Source organism: Syzygium oleosum, unplaced genomic scaffold, assembly GCF_021117445.2.
Source record: "Syzygium oleosum isolate NSW1041296 unplaced genomic scaffold, Sole_v2.1 Sole_v2.03, whole genome shotgun sequence".
In the NCBI taxonomy this organism is placed as follows: Eukaryota; Viridiplantae; Streptophyta; class Magnoliopsida; order Myrtales; family Myrtaceae; genus Syzygium; species Syzygium oleosum.
Genome location: NW_026607487.1, coordinates 13,245,988 through 13,264,571, shown reverse-complemented (window position 1 = coordinate 13,264,571; position 18,584 = coordinate 13,245,988). Strand labels below are relative to the sequence as shown.

Here is an 18,584-nt window from a genome sequence, read left to right as displayed (position 1 = left end):
TATTAAGTAATCAAATCGAGACAATTATTATAACCATGGATAATCGCTATATCAACCCTCAAGTGTCGCCAGTAGGTATGCGACCATGCTGGTAAAGGGATCGGGGGGTGGGGACGCCAGCATCACAGGTGCGGGGTTCGATTCTTGTCCTCTGCAAGGGGTAGAGTAAAAATCAGAGAGAGGGAAAAAAAAAAAACCTTGATGTATTTTTGTGTTTTTATTTGGGTATTGGAAATGGATAATGACACAAACAGTTTCTGAACTTTGGCTCAATATGCAATTTGGTCCCCGAACCTTTAATTTGTTCAATGTAATCCCTAAACTTTAGCCGAATGTTCAATTTGCTCAATGGACTTTTAATTTGTTCAATGTGGTCCCTGGACTTTAGGTACATATTCAATTTAGTCCCTGGACTATATAAAAATGTTCAATATAGTCCTTTCATTAATTCAAGTTCAAGGACTATATTAAACATTTTCATATAGTTCAGGGACTAAATTGAACATGTACCAAAAGTCTAGAGACCACATTGAACAAATTAAAAATTTAGGGATTAAATTGCATATCGAGCTAAAGCTTAGAGACCGTTTGTGCCATTTTTCCTAAATTTAGTCCAGAAGAGTATGGTTAACGAGGGCGTCGTTGGTTGTGTCCTAATAGGGCAACGGGAACCATCCCAACGACAGCGAGTGATATCAAAATTCCCGAAAACGAAATAATAATTTAAAAAATACAAAAAGAAAACACGCCGATTTGACCTCAAAAAAAATAAAAGAAACGCCGATGAATTTCAACGATTTCTTTTTTTTTGGTCAAAAATTTCAACGATTAGTCGGCGCGAAACCGCGAGAGACACCCCCCCCCAAAACGGCAAACGATCGCCGACACAAAGCAAAAACACTATCGTCTTCTCCAGATTTCTCTCCCTCCTTTTAAAGACCCCACCCAGCGAAGCAATAGCGCAAAACCAACCCCCCTCCTCAAACCGATCTCGAATTTCAGGGGGACGACGACGCAGACGACGACGACGACGAAACCCTAACCCTAGCCCCCCCCCGCCTTGCACCTGCACCTCCAATCTATACCGTCTTCTTCCCACCATCCTTTCTCTCTCCCCCTCTCCCCCTCTCTCTCTCTCTCTCCGCCTACTCTGGATCAATCGGTGGAGGCACAACTCGTTGTGAATGGTGGAAATCTCGGGCGGCCGTAGCGATTTCATGCTCTCCCTTCTCCGATCAAGGGCGAGCGCTCTCGTTTTCGCCTTCGGTTCCTGCAAGGAGGGCTGGTACTACCGCTGCCTCGGCGTCGACCCTTGAGCACCGGCACCGCCGCCGCCCCCCCCGCCAATCCCTCCCCCGAGATCGCGCTTCCCGATCTTCGCCTCCCCTCTCCCTCCCCCTCCCTCTCTTTCTCGATCTGGGTCGCGCTCTTGTTTGATCTCTCTCTCGCCTTCTCTTTTTCCCTTCCTCGGGATTGGTTGAAAGAAATTCTTCGTTTTCGGGTTCTTTTGGAGGCTGCTGTTTTTTGGGATTCGGGGTTTCCGAGTTTTGGGGGTTTTTTCTCTCGTCGGGTCGCGCGATGTTGCTCTACAAGCAGAAGAAGAACCAGGGCGCCAAGGGGAATAGGCTCCTGATCAGCATCAACGTGCTGGGGAGCGCCGGGCCGATCCGGTTCGTGGTCGGCGAGGAGGAGCTCGTCGCCGCCGTCATCGACACCGCCCTCAAGTGCTACGCCCGCGAGGGGAGGCTCCCCGTGCTGGGATCCGATCTCAACGATTTCTTGCTCTACTGCCCCACTTCTGGATCGGATGGTATGTCAAACGGGGGGGAACAAATTTGGGGGGTTTTGCGAAAATATGATTTGAGTGTTGATGCGTGGGACTGAAAAGGATGTGAATTGTGTTCTCTGTTTCCTCCTCTTTGAATTTGACATCGTATGAGCCAGTGTTGTGATTTGCTTTGCAGATTAAATTCTGTAGAGCCTGAAAGTTGCAATTTGAATTCGTTACTATTGTGGTAATCCTGCAATTGGGTGTATGATTCTTACGATTTTTTTGTGATTGGTTTCAGCCCTGAGTCCGTGGGATATGATCGGGTCGCCCGGAGCTCGGAACTTCCTTCTGTGCAAGAAACCGAAGACGGACGTGATGGCCGATGACAGGAGCTCCCCTGCTGCCGCCATCTCGCGGAAGGGCAGCGGAAGCTGGAAGTCGTGGATCAATAAGTCCTTCAGTCTCAAAGTATCTTCCCACTGAGGGATTTATCTATCTTTATGAGGTGATTGGCCTGCTTCTAGTTGTGAGTGGCTTCTTTTACGTTTTTTTCGGTCAAATCGGACGCGTTGGTCTTGCCATTCTTGGAATTCGGTGGATCCTTGTTATGGTGGTTGATCAGAAGACTTTTCTGAATGAATAAAGCGCTTTAGTTGCTTTTGAATATATTTTGAGCTTCGCCCACACAAATGCTCTGCCTTTTTAGGTTTGAGTTGCTTCTTGATATTTCCCCATTCGTCCCGAGGTTCCCAAGGAACTCTTTCTGGTTGGAACCAGGAAGAAGCATTTATACTTAAAATTCCTCAGGATCTCTAACTTGTTGGTCCATATATATTATAGTTTTGTCCCTGAGGTTCCGAGTTTGAACCAGGAAAGAGGGAATGTATCGCTCATTATTCTTCAGGTTCACTGAATTCTTGATGATGGTGGTCCGTATATTGTAGTCCTGACTGAACAGCCTCAACTTGTGTAAGTGCGGTCTTCTTATCAATACGTGAATCAATGTGCGTATTAGATGGTTAGATACGGTGTCTGAGCTGAATTCCCTCCGCCATCTAAGGGATGAATCACACGACTCCATGTGGGGATCACTAGTGTGGTGGGGTGAGGTCTAGATTTGTTTTTGAGCTGGTGGTGATATTTTATGCCGAAAGTTATTTTGGATTGTAGCATTAAAGCTGAACAACTCCTGCCACTCGAACGCTGGCTTGGAGAGAGTAACGTTTGAGGAGTGAAAACAGGCTTTTCTTACCTCTCAGTTCTCTCTCTTTTATTTTGTTTTTCCTTTTTCTTGTTTGTTTTTTTGAATGTGAGGTGGGTCACGAGGATAAATTTTGATAGATATTTTGTTGACGAGTGTCATGGAGTCGTCACTTGTCAAGCAACTACTTTTTTTGAAACTTTATTGTTTCTATTGCACCGATTGTCTTTGTTTCATGCGCAATCAAGAGTTGTATATTGGATTCTTCTAATAAATGGAACTTAATAATAGTTTTGGGAACATTCGTTAACACGATTCTTGTGATAGTACCCTCTATTTCATTCGAGAAATGAGATTATATCCTTGGGATCATGGTCCAAGTTCTGGGGTGAAGTTGAGGTATGAATTTGTTAAGGCGTGTTAGATCAGCCCAAACTCATCTACAGGCAGCTTTGATATGATTGTGGAGGACACATAATTTGGTGACCTTTTACTCTTCTTATTTGGTAGGTGTTGTGGGCCTTCCGTATAAATCCTCTTTGTTGTTTTAAAGTTGAATTGTGAAACCAACAATGGAGCCCTTCTTGAGCCACAGCCATTGCCTTTTGCATTAGTGTTTTCTTGCAGAAGAGCGCGTATATGAAAAATAGGAAGAAATGAGGGTGTTTTTTTCGAGCCTTCTTGGAGATGGTAGTGAGAGAATAGAACGGGGGAGGCTGGGATTGAGCTCACGTTTCACCTACTCCCTTTCGTGAATTTTCTCCTTTTTTTTTTTATCCCTTTCCTTTTCTTTTTCTTTTACTTAATTTTCTTTTTGTTTTTTCTTTATATTATTAGCAAAGTACGTGATTCAAACATCCAAAAAAAAATATTTGTACATTTGAGGGCTATACTATTTATAAACTCGCTATTTACGCTACGGGGTGACATAAACTGTTAATTGTCTATCTTATGTTTAATGCCAGAATTTTTTCTTCCAAATTTGGTATTGTTAGGTCATGAGTTTAACGGCTCTGGAAACGTCCGTTTTAATTAGCGTGTCCCTCAACTCTAAATAGTCAATTCCAAAGTGTTTGATATAAGGGAGGACTGACTAGACGGTCCTAGCTGAGACCATATGCATTCGTACTCATTATCTCATGATGTGGGTTATGTGTTAGACATTAGAATTAGTCACACAAATTGTTTCATAACAGAAGTTATGTGGAATCTCCATATGATTAGCTATAATGACTCTATGCTACATATGAAGAACTATATGGGGTGAGCGTGTATTGTGCATTAAAATGTTGATAGCTAAATTTGGTGGCGTCTATAGGTTCGGATGAACTTACCATCACGGATAGCCCAAAATCCGTTCAATACGTGTAGAACATTCACCTAATAATTTTTTCTACGTGAAGAAATAATTTTGTGTGTAATTTTAAAACAAAATCGAATATTTAAACAAGGGAGCTTTTTTTTTAAATTACTCGATGCGCATAATGTTGATGGAGATTTGAATTTACAGATGCTTACGATTCACGATGTGTACCATCGTTTTGGGTTGATAAACTCGCCATGTAAAAAAAAATGACATTAAATGATGATGATGATGAGACGCAGCATAAATTAATTGAAAGAACGAGACTGCAGTAACGTAACCTGGGAGGGAGGAGATATAAAAATCTTTGTGAAGAATATCATAAACATTGGACAATGAAATGCATCGAGTCCAAAAGGCACCCCTGCGAGTTCCTAGGTCAATAATTGACATAAAGGTACCCATTTTTCTCCTTATGACAAGAAATCCACCTCAACAAGGTGAACCCGAATCCATGAAATACCCCAGTGATATTGTGGACTTAATAAAATATCAAGTAATTTTTGTTTTAGATATAAGGAAAAAACCCATCAAAAACTCTAAAAAATGCCAACTGTTACACGTTTATCTCAAACATTTTTTGAGATAAAAAGCTCCGTATTTATACCCGTATTATACATTTACCGACTCTTAAGGTTCTGTCAATGAATAAGGAGGAAGGAAAAAAAGAAAAAGGGAAAACGAAAAAAAAAGGAACACATAAAAGAAGAGGAATCATTTATTTATGTTAAGACGAGTTGGTATATTTTTGGCATGTGGGAGCCACTTCAATTACTTTTGGAAGGAGTATTATGTGGGTAAAAATTTAAAATTCTTGGTGTCACAAAAAATTTAGGATAAATATGTTATCATATATATAGTTGGAGATTTTTTGTGACTTTTTCTTTAGGGGAAAAAAAAAAGCAGAGTACTTGCGCCTAAAAGTTTGATAAAAATTACTATTCAAATTTGAAATTGTTTATTAGCAGTTATGGATTTGCGGGTGCAATTTGCCCCCATTAGGACTTATCTATATTATATATTGTATAATAAAAATTTAATGGAGGCAAAACTCATTTTGAAGGTCAAAATAGTGTAACATTATATCGCACTTATATCGTCCAGTTAAACCACATTCAAATTTGTCTCCCAATTATTTTATTAAGTAACTCCATGAGTCAATTCAAATACATGGATTTCAAGTATATACTTTTGTTTATTCGACAATTAAGATAAAATGATATTTTTGTTAATAGCGGCAAGGTCGGGCAAATGAAAGGAGTACATGAAGGCATCCTCTCTCTTATGTGGCGAGTGGTCAACATATCGTCAATTTATCCATTTAATTTATGTTTGGCTTATGAAAAAATGAATAATTTAAAAAATATTTTTTTTAAAATGATCGCTTGAAATAATTATCCAATAAAAAATATTTCATTATCAATAATAATTTATATCAAAATATTTCATGACCATTACATTCATTTTTATAAATAATATAAGTAATAATTTTCAGGAAAATATTTTTGTAATTGTTCATTTTGGCAAAATAAACAGAGTTTTAAAAGATATTTTTGTGGCAAAAAAAAAAAAAAAAAACTCTTCTAGTAGATTCCTAGAAAGGCTCGAGCGAGAAAGCGCCAAGCAAGACAAATATCTCTTCTTCTTCTTCTTGTTACGAACCGAGTGCAGAGTCTTTCTTCAGTCAACTGCGAGTTCCCCGGACATCTTCTCTAAGCCGCAGCGAATGGCTGCCACGATCTCGACCCACTTCAGCGTCACGCCTCACCGTCTCCGCCGACCCGTTCTTTCGAGCTCTCGTTCGAAGGCCGTTCGCTTTCCGAGCACCAGAACCAGGAGGAGGATCTTGATTCATCCCAAATTCGATGCTGACGGTCCATTTCTCGCCCGGGTCTGTGGCGATGGTGGGGGCGCCATTGACGCTTCCGCGCACCAGTCCGCGTCTTCTGTGAGTTTCTTTCTCTTGGCCTCTGTCGTTTCTGTTGCGGGGTTCTTGAGTTTTCAAGGTTTTCCAGTTTTCTTTTTCTTTTCGTCGTGATTAATCCAGGCGTTACTGGTTTTTTATTATATGGGTTGTGGATGCATTTTCTTTTGGAGGGTTTTTGACGGTTGAGTTAGAGGATATGGGGATTGTACCTGTTTTGGCATTTGGGAAGAGAAGAGTATGTGTTGCTGCTGTTGCACATAGGAAGTTTGCAGTTATTCTTCATTGAAGCCGTGTCATTCTATGGTTTAACAATTTTTGAGCTGCCATTTGTTGGTGGATACATGTTTTTCTTTTGAAGGTTGATTGAAATGAGGATGCAGGGGCATGCCCTTATATTTGATAGTAATGAAAGTGCGAAGGCGCTTGTGCCCTACATTTCTACTGTTTATGCATTGTTTTGTATAGGTTCTTTGAGGAATAATCTAGTACTCTCGGGGAATACAGTGCTTGTTTTGCATTTTGCTTTGGAATTAGGATGGGCCCATTCAAGATGTCAGGGGGGCATTGGAATGTGCAGTGATTTTAGTGCATTCTTTCTGTTGATATGATGTTTAACTTGCTTGCTTACATCGATGACAGTAGGGTTAGTTGCTGAGGGTTGTGATTTCTTGTCGCTCTCTCATTATTCTTCCCTGCATATGTATCTTCCTTCGCCTAATTATTAGGCAAGAGGAAGTTGAAAGAGATATGATTGTTAACTGGACATATCATCTCCCTCCCCGTATCCGACATTGCGCTTTCCTATTTGGTTCACAATTGTTCTTGTTTTGTTACTTGAGATCCAGAACATTGAAGGAAAAGGTGGTAGCAATTCCAGTTTCGGGGATGGTTATGTGGCTTTGTTTGTGCGGATGCTTGGGGTAGACCAAGATCCCCTTGACAGGGAACAGGCAGTAGTGGCACTGTGGAAATACTCACTGGGAGGGAAGAAGCAGATCGATGCCATTATGCAATTTCATGGGTGCATAAATCTAACAGTAAATCTTCTTACGTCAGACTCAACTTCAGCATGTGAAGCAGCTGCGGGGCTTCTGAGATTGATATCATCTGTAAATGTATATAGAGAGTCAGTGGCAGGAGCTGGAGCTGTGGAGGAGATAACTGGTTTGCTAAGTCGACCTTCTTTGACTCCCGAGGTATAGGAGAGGTATCTATTGGCAGAATTCCTCTCCACACATATATGGGTCTTGGTAGGAGAAATTGAGACATTTTATGAACTAATTTCTGCAGGTAAAAGAGCAATGTTTGTGTACTTTGTGGAACCTGTCAGTGGATGAGAACTTCAGATTAAAGATTGCTAACTCTGAGGTCTTGCCATTAATAATTAAATCCCTGGATGATGAGGACATAAAAGTGAAGGAGGCAGCAGGAGGGGTATTATCTACATTGGCGCTAAGTGAATCAAACCACGGAATCATGGTTGAATATGGTGTCATCCCAAAATTGGTGAGGCTTCCTTTTATTGTATGGTTCTTGACCAATAATTAATTGATAATGTTCTAAAATTTAATGGCACTTTCTTTGGTATGTCAGACCAAATATCTAATGCAAAACGAACATGAAAACGGTCACCATATTGTTCTTTGAACCAAAGTTAATAGTGTCTGACTAAATTTATCCCAGAAATTTGATCTTTTGTCAAACTGTTAATAATTTAGTAGTGCACGGTTTCAAGTTCTTGCCATCCAGCATTGAGATGTTCCTGAAAAAAATGTTGACTTGTAAAATGCCATTATTCTCACATACTCGAAACATTGCTTCTGATTGAATACCGGATGCGCACCTGCTTACGTAAAGCATGATTAGTTTCTTCCTCTATTTTTTTTTAATCTGTGGAGCATTTTCTTGTCATCAGTGTGTCACATGCATTGAAACATGCATTACATGTATAAAAATGTCATATATCAGCTTTACAATGAATAAGTATGGTGACCTTAGGAGGCTTGGAGCATTATTGATCTGTACTCTCTTTGATTTCCATGCTGAGAGAACTGATCTTAAGATATACTAAACCATGGAATTTTTTAGAGTCCGTTAGATGATCATTTGTCATGGAGTGGACTAAGTCTGTCCATATAAGCACGTGAGTCAAGTGGAATTTGCAAATGCATTTGTTGATTCATCGATTCTGCTTGTTTTGCTCTTCTTTCTCTGAATGGTGATAACTTTGACTTTTGGTCTTCCTTCACAAGAGGCTAATCTATTTGGTGTGTTCCAGGCGGAAGCACTTTTAAGGCCTGATGTGGAGGGATCCAAAGTCATCAGAAAGGAAGCGAAAAGTGCATTGTTGGAACTTGCCAAGAATGATTACTATCGAATTTTAATTATTGAAGAGGGCCTTGTTCCTGTTCCCATGGTTGGTGCACATGCATATAAATCCTTTAGGCCATCTTTGCATTCTTGGCCTAGCTTACCTGATGGTACAGAGATTGAAAAGACATCTCAGGGCCCTTCAAGGTTCGGTGCCTCTGAGTTACTGCTTGGATTGAATGTAAATGGCGAAAACCTGAATGTTGAGGAAGCTAGAATGAATGCGATAGTTGGACGTACTCAGCAACAGTTTCTTGCCAGAATTGGGGCTATTGAATTAGAAGAGGAAGGACAATCCCAACCTGAGAATTCTTCTGGTGGGATGTTAACACTTTTGCCCTGTGTGGATGGTGTAGCACGGCTTATTTTAATTCTTGGACTTGAAGACGAGTCTGCCATAGCAAGAGCTGCTGAGTCCATTGCTGATGCATCTATCAATGAATATATGCGCATCTCATTCAAAGAAGCTGGAGCTCTCATGCATCTGGTGAAGCTTTTAGAGTGGGATAATGATGCTATTAAGATAGCTTCAACCCATGCTCTTGAGAGATTGTCCCTCAGGTAACGTGCACCTCTATATATTTTGAGGCCCTTAACCAACTGTGACAGGTATCAGTTTCCATGTATCCAGCAATCGTCCAAGATATTTAGATGCATCCTTCTCTCTTTAGAAAAAGAAATCTATTAATATTAGAAAGATGATGGTAATATAATGTTTGAGGTGAGAACTTTGGAGAAAGATACTTGAATGTTGGTCTCTCAGCTGATTGAATTGTTTCTCTCTATTTTTTAAGAACTTAAGGTAGGGTTGACAACTACAACAATGATTACTCCACACTTTTCGTCTTTTGCATTATAAATTCAGAGGATGCTCATTCATGGTTTGCACTTGCCTTCTTTAATGTTGGTTAGCGTTTTAATTCGCCATGAGTTCGGATGCCTTCCCATTTTCCATCCAGTTGTGGAATGATGGGTTTGGTTTTTAGATGCTTAAGATCTTTCTTCATTGTTTCGGTTTTATGTTATCATGTTTTCTTACATGTGGTCTATGATATCCAAAGTGGTTTATCAGCCACCTTCCACTTAGTATTCGGATTTAGCAGCATTTTCCTCTTTTCCATCTTTATCATCTTATATCTATTTTCATTTTTCATGTTGATTATTTTCTTGTGCAGCAATGGTGTTTGCCAGATCATTGAAGCTGAAGGTGCTTTGCATCCTTTGATCAATACTCTGAAGCAGAAAGAAATCTCTGATACCCTGTTGGACAAGGTTTCATTAGCCATTTAATTTTATTTACTTATCTTCCTCTTTTCCTAGATGGCTGTACTTTTCGTTGCGATAATCTTACTATTCTTATGGGCAGACACTGGATCTACTTGCCAGGATTTTAGATCCCACCAAAGAGATGAGATCCAAGGTCACTTGTCCCGTCCTATGTTTTTGTTTTTGGTTCAAGATCAGTCTTTGTCGACAAATGACATTCTGACTATCTTTACCTGAATGCTTCAGTTTTATGATGAACCAGTTAATGGATCAAAAAGGAGTTCTGAGTCAGTAGGTAGATCTGATGCTGCTAATGGGTTTTCTGGGATGAGCTCCAGGGATTCCATATCAACAACAAATTCAGGGTACTCTGTCTGATCTCCCTAACCAGACACTTATTGCCTCTTTGTCATTCTTAATCAGTTGTTACTTGGTATATACTTGTTATTTTCATGTATGTCATGTTATGTCTATGTCATGTAAATTATCGCCCTTTAATCCTGTGACTTGTATGCCATTAGAAAATCACACAGATTAATTCAAGTACTAAACGCCAAATACAGCACAAACAGGAGTTTGCAAAAATCAGTTTATGAAGATCTGAAATGAACGAATGTGTTTACTGAGTAAGCTTTGTTAAGTTTGTCTACTAAATGAACGTTGCATGACCTGAGATTTGTGTGGTGCTTGCAATACTCAGATTCTAGCTCTCGATATATTTAATAGCTTTGTTAAATATAACTAAGCACTGGATACCTACAAAAGTATGTTCCCGAGCAGATGTCTATCCCCGAGAAGATAGACTAGACAGCCCCCCTTGGAATCCAGCATAGACTGCCTGTCCAATGAAAAAGTATGTAATCGGACCAGGAAAAGAAAAAAAAGGAAAAGGGAAAAGGTAGGAAGTGTATTAGTCAGTTACTTTACATGCTCCTTTTGCAAGTGTCTACATTTATCTCCTAGTCTGAATCTTGCAACCTCTGCTATTGCATCCGGTGGTCTTATGCTCATCTTGCCTAAAACTTACAACTACTCCATAGCTGATTTGCCGTCATCTTCTTCTTAGCGAGGTTTTGTTCTTCCTTCATGTTCTTGTGCATCCAGTCTCACTGCTTATTCTTCTTTGCCTATGGCCTCCTATATCAGTTTGATGGGGAGCAATGCTATACTGATGATCTCCTTTTTCTCTCAAATATATATAGCATCCAGTGGAGACGTAGATCTTGACAGGGAAACATGGGCGATCTGGGAATAATAGGGATTCTTAGTCTCTTGTCGATTCACTTCCTGATGTAGCTATATTTGACTGTAAGATGGGTGGATGCACAATGTGTAACAGCAGTATTGCTGGTTTTGGATAAGCTTCTACTCTGGACTAGGGTTCATGTATACACACATAGACGAGGATAAATGAGGAAGTTTGAGCAGTTGGAGATTCTCTATCTCTCAAGCAAAGTAGCTAATGTGATATTGTCAATTTATAGAAGGAAGGTATGAATATTCATCATTCTTTGGTCTGAAAGTGAGATTTGTCAAATGCATCGTAATCTGGATCCAATATGGTCTTGGTTTCAGATTATATTGCTTCTATTGGTGCTTGCGGAATCTGTTTGAATGAGAGGGCATTTACCTTTTGCATGCCTCAAAATAAACTGCAGGGTGCAAATGCTAGACTCTGCTGTCATTTCTCGCCTTTTTGAGATTTTGAAGACATCATCATTAACTCTACAGAGAAAGGCAGCTTCAATCCTTGAGTTCACTGCAATTACCTCCAATGTGGACACAGTTGATCCTGCAAACATTGAATCTGGCCTGGATGCGGTCTTCCAGCAAAATGTTTTGAAAGGTAAGCAAAATGTTTTGAAAGGTAAGCAAAATGTACACTTGTGATGAGAGGATTTCAAATATCAAGATTACATTTTTTACCAACATTACCTTGGGTGGTATCTTGTGAACATCATGATGTCGTGAGCCCCATTCTAAAGGCGTCACCATTGAGTAAATTGCTGCAGTGTTAGCATGGGATTTAACTGACTTTGTTAAGTTTTTGAGTTGAAGCTAATAAGGATAACGATATGCGCATGCACTGTGCTCAGTGACTAGGAAAAAAAAAGGCAAACGGAGCGAGTTTCTATTCTGCAAGACTAATTTCTAGTGTTATACTCACCTCTCTAAAACTCAAGATAATATGTTTTTCTTCTGATGTCCATGGAGTCAGAGTCATATACATAGATTGTAACTTGTTAAGTCACTGTTGCTTATGTTTCATGCGAGTTTTAGTGTAGGAAACTCCAGTAATGACCACACTGTCATGATATTGAGCCTTTTGTTTATTCATCCGTTGGCTGTTTACTCTGACATGGAAAAGACTCTCCTGCTATGTTATCACTATCATGATATTGAGCACTTCATTTAATTGTTTCTGCGTTGCTGTATCTGACAAGGAAACGCATAATATGCCTATGACTTGTCTAGCGGATCAAAAAGGACCTTGTTTACTCTGCCTGTTTGTCTTCAGGTGATCATTTGTTGTTGCAATTGTCTTCTCTTGTCGAACATTTCCTCCTTCGTGTGGTTGATGATATTCGTTCGCTCATCCTTTTGGCATGGCATTCTGTTGCTGCTTCATACCTATGATATTATTCGGCTGTGTGTTTACCAGACACAGAATCTGATGTGGAGGAAGAGCAGCCAGAACAATATGCATTAGAGGTCGAAGAAGCTGGACTCGCAATATCTGCAGCATCTCGCTTGCTAACAAAGCTTCTCGACTCTGATCACTTCCGCAAGAGTGTAGATTCTGCCCATTTCACTGCCTTACTCCGGAAAGTCCTCAAATCAAACATCCCTGTCCACTGTAAGGATTGGGTGGCTGCTTGTTTAGTGAAGCTAAGTTCGCTCTCTGGTTTTAGCAAGTATTTCGAGAATCCGATTAATGTGGAGGTGACTCTCTATGAAACAATCCCGAGATTAATAGAACAGCTGAAAGCCTCGTTCTCTCCAGAAGCTCAAGAGGTTGCAGCTGTGGAACTCAACCGGATAATCTCCGCAGGGGTCGTGGATTCCACGAGAGCAGTCGCTTCTGGTGGTGGCATCTTCCCGTTGGTTAATCTCCTAGAAGAAGGGACTGCAAGGGCATCCGAGGCGGCTTTGTCGATACTGTATAATCTGAGCATGGACAGTGAGAATCATCCGGCAATCATTGCAGCTGGAGCCGTGCCTGCTTTGAGGAGAATTATTCAAGCACAGAGAGCGCAGTGGCCAAGAGCACTTCGGTTGCTGAGGATATTGCCAGTATAGTTTGATGGCGAATTCAAAATGCATAGGAAAACTGAAGTACGTGAAAAAGAGCATAGCGGATGTAATCCACCAGTTCTGTAAGATTTTGATACTTGCATTATTACACTCTATGATATCTACACTCAAAAGGGTCATTCTTATATGTGTCGCCGGAAGTTTCGGAAAGATCATCGTCCTCTTTTCATTTCCTGCGGGGTTAAGTGCATTTGATCCGTACGGTTTGCGCGACGACCTTGCATGATTAGAGCAAAATGAACCTCTTTTAGCCTAAAAACCACATGAAATCAGATGGATGATTGCTGGGAACTTGAACTGATAATATGTATGCACTGATGCTTCACAAGACAGATCCAGAAATCAGAAGTGGACTTAGGACAGCAAAGCATAAGGATTCAAAGGCAAAGAACCTTCATTTGATGTCCACTCCCATAAACAAACGGTGGATAAGAAGCAGAAATTTGAGGGTACAAAAAAGTTTCAAATTATGTAAATTTGATTAAATCATAACTCCCTTTAATATCATAAATCCCTCAATTACTTATATGAACTGCAATTAAATCCACCTCTTTTATAGCATACAATAGAATTTTAAATCCATCCGATTTCTGGAATAGTTCAAATCAGCATATACTCTCTTTCTTCATTTACAATTTTATTTTTGAGAAAAAAAATCAAAAAATCCCAGATTACGCCTGCTGTGACACATTTATCATAAATTTTTTATTGTGATATAAAAGACCCCGGATTATACCCACCGAGACATATATATCCTAAACTTTTTTCTGTGATATAAAACACCTTAAATTTGTACATATGTAACATATTTACCCCCTGATCTCCATCAAAGTTTCGCAAGATGATTTTTCAGTAAAAACAACATTGTTTTTATGTCAACACCATTTGTTTTCCGGCGTCCATGTAGGCAGATTTTTAACGGTGTTCATTGACGGAATTTTGATGAAGGGATAAATGTGTCACACATATACAAATATGGAATTTTTGGTGTCACAGAAAATAATTTAGAATAGATGTTTCCTAGTTTGAAATTTTTGGTGGCTTTTTCCTTTTATTTTTTAAATATGCATATGCATGTGCTTTTATTTTAGTCAAGGAAAAAAAAAAAAGAGGATTTTCTTCCTTTCCTTCGCTTTACGCCCTCCTTCTTCGTCCCCCTCGTCGTCCCAGGGTTCAGGCTCGGCCCCGGCAACGCTCGGGAAATTTTTTCTCGGGAAAAAAATATTCAAACTTTCCCGGAAAATCGAACGAGCGGCGGCCCCCGCCGAACCACGAAACCCTAAATCCAAGTCTCCCTCCGGCCGGTCAACAATGGACAGGTCGCGCTGCAAGAGCTGCGGCTCCGGATCCCTAGCCCGGGACGACGTCTCCGGCATCCTGGTGTGCTCCGACTGCGGCTTCGTCGCCGAGCTCGACGACTTCCAGGCGCACATCGGCGGCATCAGCGGGCCCCAGGGCACCTTCGTCCGCGTCGGGACTTCCGGCACCGGCACCGTCTTGAACTACAGGGACAAGAAGGCCTTCGAGGCCCGGAAGCTGATCGACGACTTCCTGCTCAGGTTCGGCCTGTCCGCTCCTCGGTCCGACGACGTCAGGGACATGGTCCGTACGGTCACGGAGGGCGAGTTCGGGCAGGGCGAGTGGTTCGCGGTCCTGATCGGGGCGTGCGCTTACGTCGTCATGAGGAGGGAGAACCAGTCCCTCCCCATCGCCGAGGCGGCGTCGGTGGTCGGGTGCGACGACCACGAGCTGGGCAGGATGGTCGCGCGGGTGGTCGATTTTCTCGAATTGAGGGGCGAATTCCCCGTTTACGACATCGTGGTCGCGTACGAGAGGGCCGTGAGGAGCTTCTCGGGCTTCTCTAGGCTTCCTCGGGATAAGATCGAGACAATGCGGAAGCAGGGCATGTTTCTGATACAGTGTGCGGTGAAGTGGTTCTTGACGACGGGGAGGAGGCCGCTCCCGGTGGTGGCGGCGGTGTTGGTTCTCGTCGCGAAGCTGAACCACGTAGAGCTTGAGATTTCGGATGTTTCGGAGGAGCTCCATGCCGCGGTTGCGACGTCCAAGCTTCGGTATAAGGAGCTACTAGAGGCGCTTGTGGAGGTTTCCCGTGCCTTGCCTTGGGGGAAGGAGGTTACAGTAAAGAATGTGCTGAAGAATGCTCCTTTCGTGATCCAGTACATGGAGATGAAGTCGATGAAGAAGCGAGGTGCGAAGAAGAAGGATTCGGGAGTCGGGCGGGTTGATTTGGGTGATGTGGTGAGTGAATGTTTGAGAAAGGATGTGTACGATTTCGATGTAACTTATTTGGAGAGCGAATCTCATTATTTGGATGCGAAAGATAATCGTGATCATCAAGGACCGGATGTGCATCAGTTCGATAGGATCGAGATTTCGCACGAGTGTCTGGCGTTGGCTTACTTGAAGTTCTTGGAGGAAAGGAGCTCCCTTTCATGCAGTGTTGACAATGCAAATGCTCGTGGCAAAAGGAGAACGGGGTGCGATTATCATGCATCTATAGATTGGTGGAAGGGAAAATCGGAATTGAGCAAACGGTTGATGCTCAAGGAGATATTGGAGAAGGATGTGGGATTGGACGCAATGCCGCCTTCGTTTGTCAACGGTTGTATTGCCAACGAGAGGAGGAGACAGAAGATCGATGCTGCTAAGCAGCGCATCAATAGGATCATGCATCCCTCAGCTTCGGGTCCTGTGGACGTTTGTGAGTCCCAAATGTCGAGTTCAAGTTCGAGTTCTGTGCATAGTAAGAAGAAAAGAAAGAGAAGTCAAGCGATAGATGTGGTGGATTGGGAAGATTTTATAATCGAGGCCCTACTTCTTCATCAGGTGAAGGAGGAGGAAATCGAGAAGGGTCACTACAGTACTTTGCTTGATTTGTATGTATTCAACTCTGGGGAAATGTAGGCACTCTTTTGTGGAATCCACCATACTAACTTTTTGGAACTTGCTTGATTCTTTTGCCTTTTGTTGATAGACTTTGCTCTTACCCCTTTTGTTCTCTTGAGGCATGCTGGTGTTGTTTGTCAATGTAGTTGCAGAGCATTTTTGTTTAAATACCAATATAAACGGAAACTGTATAGCACGAGTAACTCGTTTTCCCGATGGTTTGATCGATATGAAACATCAGAGAAAGATCTGAATCCCATCTGCTTAGTAGAACTCTCTGCATAACCATAACTGTTTTTGAAATCCCATGATCTGATCTGTCAAAGGAGGCTTGCGGTTTCTATGGATATTAAGCTCAGTCGTGTTGTAGAAACCTCTGCATCAGATTAACTCTGGCATATCTTTGAGCTTTGCCAAGACTGTCAGGTGATTCATAGAATGATAACTCGTGGAGTTTCATGACTACATATTGCGGTAATGGTGCTGCAGGGTGAAAAGCTACCTTGGCGAACTGGGTGCAGCCAAAAGTTCCGTGTGCGGACCAAGATTACATGTTTCTTTTGTCCCTTTGAGAGCGGTTCGCAAAAGGAATGAAAGATTTGAGTTTTCATGGAAGAAAGAACGAGATGGAAAAGAAAACCTAGCAAGACCTTACCTTCCATAAAATGAATTAGTTTCACTGGCAGCCCCCAATCTGCCAAAGACAGATGCTAAGTTCAAAGAGGTAAGCCGAGAAATCTCTCGTCTTTGTACATTAACATGTTACATGGAACCGGTAAGACGACAAGTCCCTGTTGCTTCTTCCATGGAAGCATTACTTCACTTCATAGCTCATACACTAAAAGTGCATGATGTCCATAGTGGCCGCTGAAGGTTTCATCCATTGCAATTCCTTCCCTTGATGACCAGAACAAACTTGAAGGTAAATCGGTCAAGGGAATCTTTTTCATGCCTGATAAAGATCTCATTAACCAGAACACTCGCAAGCATGTTTAGACTTCGCCGACGATAGAAATTGATTAATGAGTTCCAGCTCGAGGAATGAGGTATCGTATCGATCCATGTTAGCATTTTCCGTCTCCCTTGCTGTATGTATTTCCGCTTCAACTTCCCGGGTGTGTCGTTTCCTCATTTGTAATCTGGTTGCTCTTGCCTTGTTGACCAATGTGCTGGCCTGATTGGAAGCTGGCCGGATTTTTTCCGGCCATCGAACCGACACGTTCTCCGTACGAATTACGTCGTTTACAAAAATAATGAGATTGTCAAAAGAATTTTAACCTCTCTAGTTCAAAACATTTTTCTTTTTATTCTTATCATTCTGCTCCAAAGTATGAAGGAGACAGGTAAATTACCAAGAAAGTCATTAACCTATTGTACTTGTGCCAATTTAGTCCAAACCTTTCAATTTGGTCAATTAAGTTCTAAACATTTTGATAATTTGCCAAAATAGTCTATTTGGCCAATTTTGGCTGGAAATCACTGACATAAACACCAGACATTTTACGTGACATGGCCAGACGGTCGACGAGGATGGCCCTCGCCCAAGCCAGGGTGACCTCACCCTCGCTTGTGGCCGGCCATCGGCAAAAAGGAAAGGAAAAGAAAAGGAAAGAAAAAAAAAGAAACGAAAAAATTCAGAAATTTTTCTAAAAAAAATTTCAAAAATTATCCACGTTAGAGCCAGTCATGCCACGTAGGACAGTCGGCATCCACGTCAGCAATTTTCCGATCAAAATTGGCTGAATGGACTATATTGGTAAATTGTCTAAAGATTTTAGACTGAGTTGGTCAAATTGAAAAGTTGAGGACTTTCTAGATAATTTTCCCATAATATGAAGGAGACTAATGGAGGAGTGACAAACTATTTGGGATTTGATCAATGTGCATCTTTTTGCCTGCTTCTATATATCGGATACTGATCCCTAGCTTCTCAAATAAATTAGGATCGATCGATGGGTAATAGTTCATTTGCAACAATTCTATCTCTTGTAGTGTTTGGTATAATGAAATGGAATAGAATGGTATGAAATAAGGAAATTGAATACAACGGAATCACGAAATGGAATGGAACAAAACAATTTCGACAACTTTATTTAGTAAACTATGGAATAGGATGGAATGACCTCGTGTTTGGCTGTAAGAAAAATGTTCTTGGTATCGAATTGAATGGGATTTTTCTGATTAGTTTAAATTGTATGCATTTACATTAACAGTAAACTGGACTTTAATGTTAATCCTATTATTAATTAATTGTAATTTGTTAATAATCATTTACAATTTATTAAAAAAGAACTTTAAAAACACTGATTATTTTTCTAAAATAATTAATTATATTTTATAACATACTTTCAAAGATAGGTAATTAATCAAATTTTTTTGAGTGTCGTTGGTGGACGGGCATTCCATCGATTTCAATATTGCCCAACCAACTGAAATCGCCAACCAAACATAAATGATTGAAAAG

The 18,584-nt window shown here is 41.0% G+C and overlaps 3 protein-coding genes and 1 long non-coding RNA gene across 6 annotated transcripts; all 4 read left to right on the top strand.

Annotated features, from left to right (window-relative positions):
• Window positions 1-1,041: 1,041 nt before the first annotated feature.
• LOC115670648 (uncharacterized) lies at window positions 1,042-2,437 on the top strand. Its single transcript, XM_030591967.2, has 2 exons — window positions 1,042-1,810; window positions 2,070-2,437. Exons 1-2 carry the CDS (start codon window positions 1,579-1,581, stop codon window positions 2,252-2,254), a joined length of 417 nt encoding a protein of 138 aa, XP_030447827.1. The 5' UTR covers window positions 1,042-1,578; the 3' UTR covers window positions 2,255-2,437.
• A 3,520-nt stretch (window positions 2,438-5,957) lies between these two features.
• On the top strand, window positions 5,958-13,340 carry LOC115670646 (uncharacterized). Of its 3 annotated transcripts, none has more exons than XM_056309692.1 (9): window positions 5,958-6,283; window positions 7,102-7,458; window positions 7,553-7,768; window positions 8,541-9,193; window positions 9,808-9,904; window positions 9,999-10,052; window positions 10,145-10,263; window positions 11,557-11,744; window positions 12,417-12,632. In XM_056309692.1, exons 1-9 carry the CDS (start codon window positions 6,062-6,064, stop codon window positions 12,533-12,535), a joined length of 2,025 nt encoding a protein of 674 aa, XP_056165667.1. In that variant the 5' UTR covers window positions 5,958-6,061; the 3' UTR covers window positions 12,536-12,632. The 3 variants fall into 3 exon arrangements, with proteins under 3 accessions (XP_056165667.1, XP_056165666.1, XP_030447825.1); XM_056309691.1 differs by having other exon boundaries at window positions 5,963-6,283; window positions 12,561-13,340; XM_030591965.2 differs by having other exon boundaries at window positions 5,964-6,283; window positions 7,108-7,458; window positions 12,561-13,340.
• LOC130137730 (uncharacterized) lies at window positions 10,270-11,125 on the top strand. The gene is made up of 2 exons (XR_008816106.1): window positions 10,270-10,628; window positions 10,862-11,125. It is a non-coding gene; the product is annotated as an uncharacterized LOC130137730 (long non-coding RNA).
• Window positions 13,341-14,353: 1,013 nt separating the features above from the next.
• On the top strand, window positions 14,354-16,177 carry LOC115670647 (plant-specific TFIIB-related protein PTF2). The gene has a single exon (XM_030591966.2). It carries the CDS (start codon window positions 14,525-14,527, stop codon window positions 16,136-16,138), a length of 1,614 nt encoding a protein of 537 aa, XP_030447826.1. The 5' UTR covers window positions 14,354-14,524; the 3' UTR covers window positions 16,139-16,177.
• Window positions 16,178-18,584: the final 2,407 nt, after the last annotated feature.

What these genes read in the sequence shown, in the direction of transcription:
- LOC115670648 (XM_030591967.2), top strand. Translation starts at nt 1,579, where the DNA reads ATGTTGCTCTACAAGCAGAAGAAGAACCAGGGCGCCAAGGGGAATAGG. An exon ending in CCCCACTTCTGGATCGGATG is followed by an intron (nt 1,811 to 2,069) that starts GTATGTCAAACG and finishes GATTGGTTTCAG; the next exon opens with CCCTGAGTCCGTGGGATATG.
- LOC115670646 (XM_056309691.1), top strand. Translation starts at nt 6,062, where the DNA reads ATGGCTGCCACGATCTCGACCCACTTCAGCGTCACGCCTCACCGTCTC. An exon ending in CCAAAGAGATGAGATCCAAG is followed by an intron (nt 10,053 to 10,144) that starts GTCACTTGTCCC and finishes TGAATGCTTCAG; the next exon opens with TTTTATGATGAACCAGTTAA. An exon ending in ATATCAACAACAAATTCAGG is followed by an intron (nt 10,264 to 11,556) that starts GTACTCTGTCTG and finishes AATAAACTGCAG; the next exon opens with GGTGCAAATGCTAGACTCTG.
- LOC115670647 (XM_030591966.2), top strand. Translation starts at nt 14,525, where the DNA reads ATGGACAGGTCGCGCTGCAAGAGCTGCGGCTCCGGATCCCTAGCCCGG.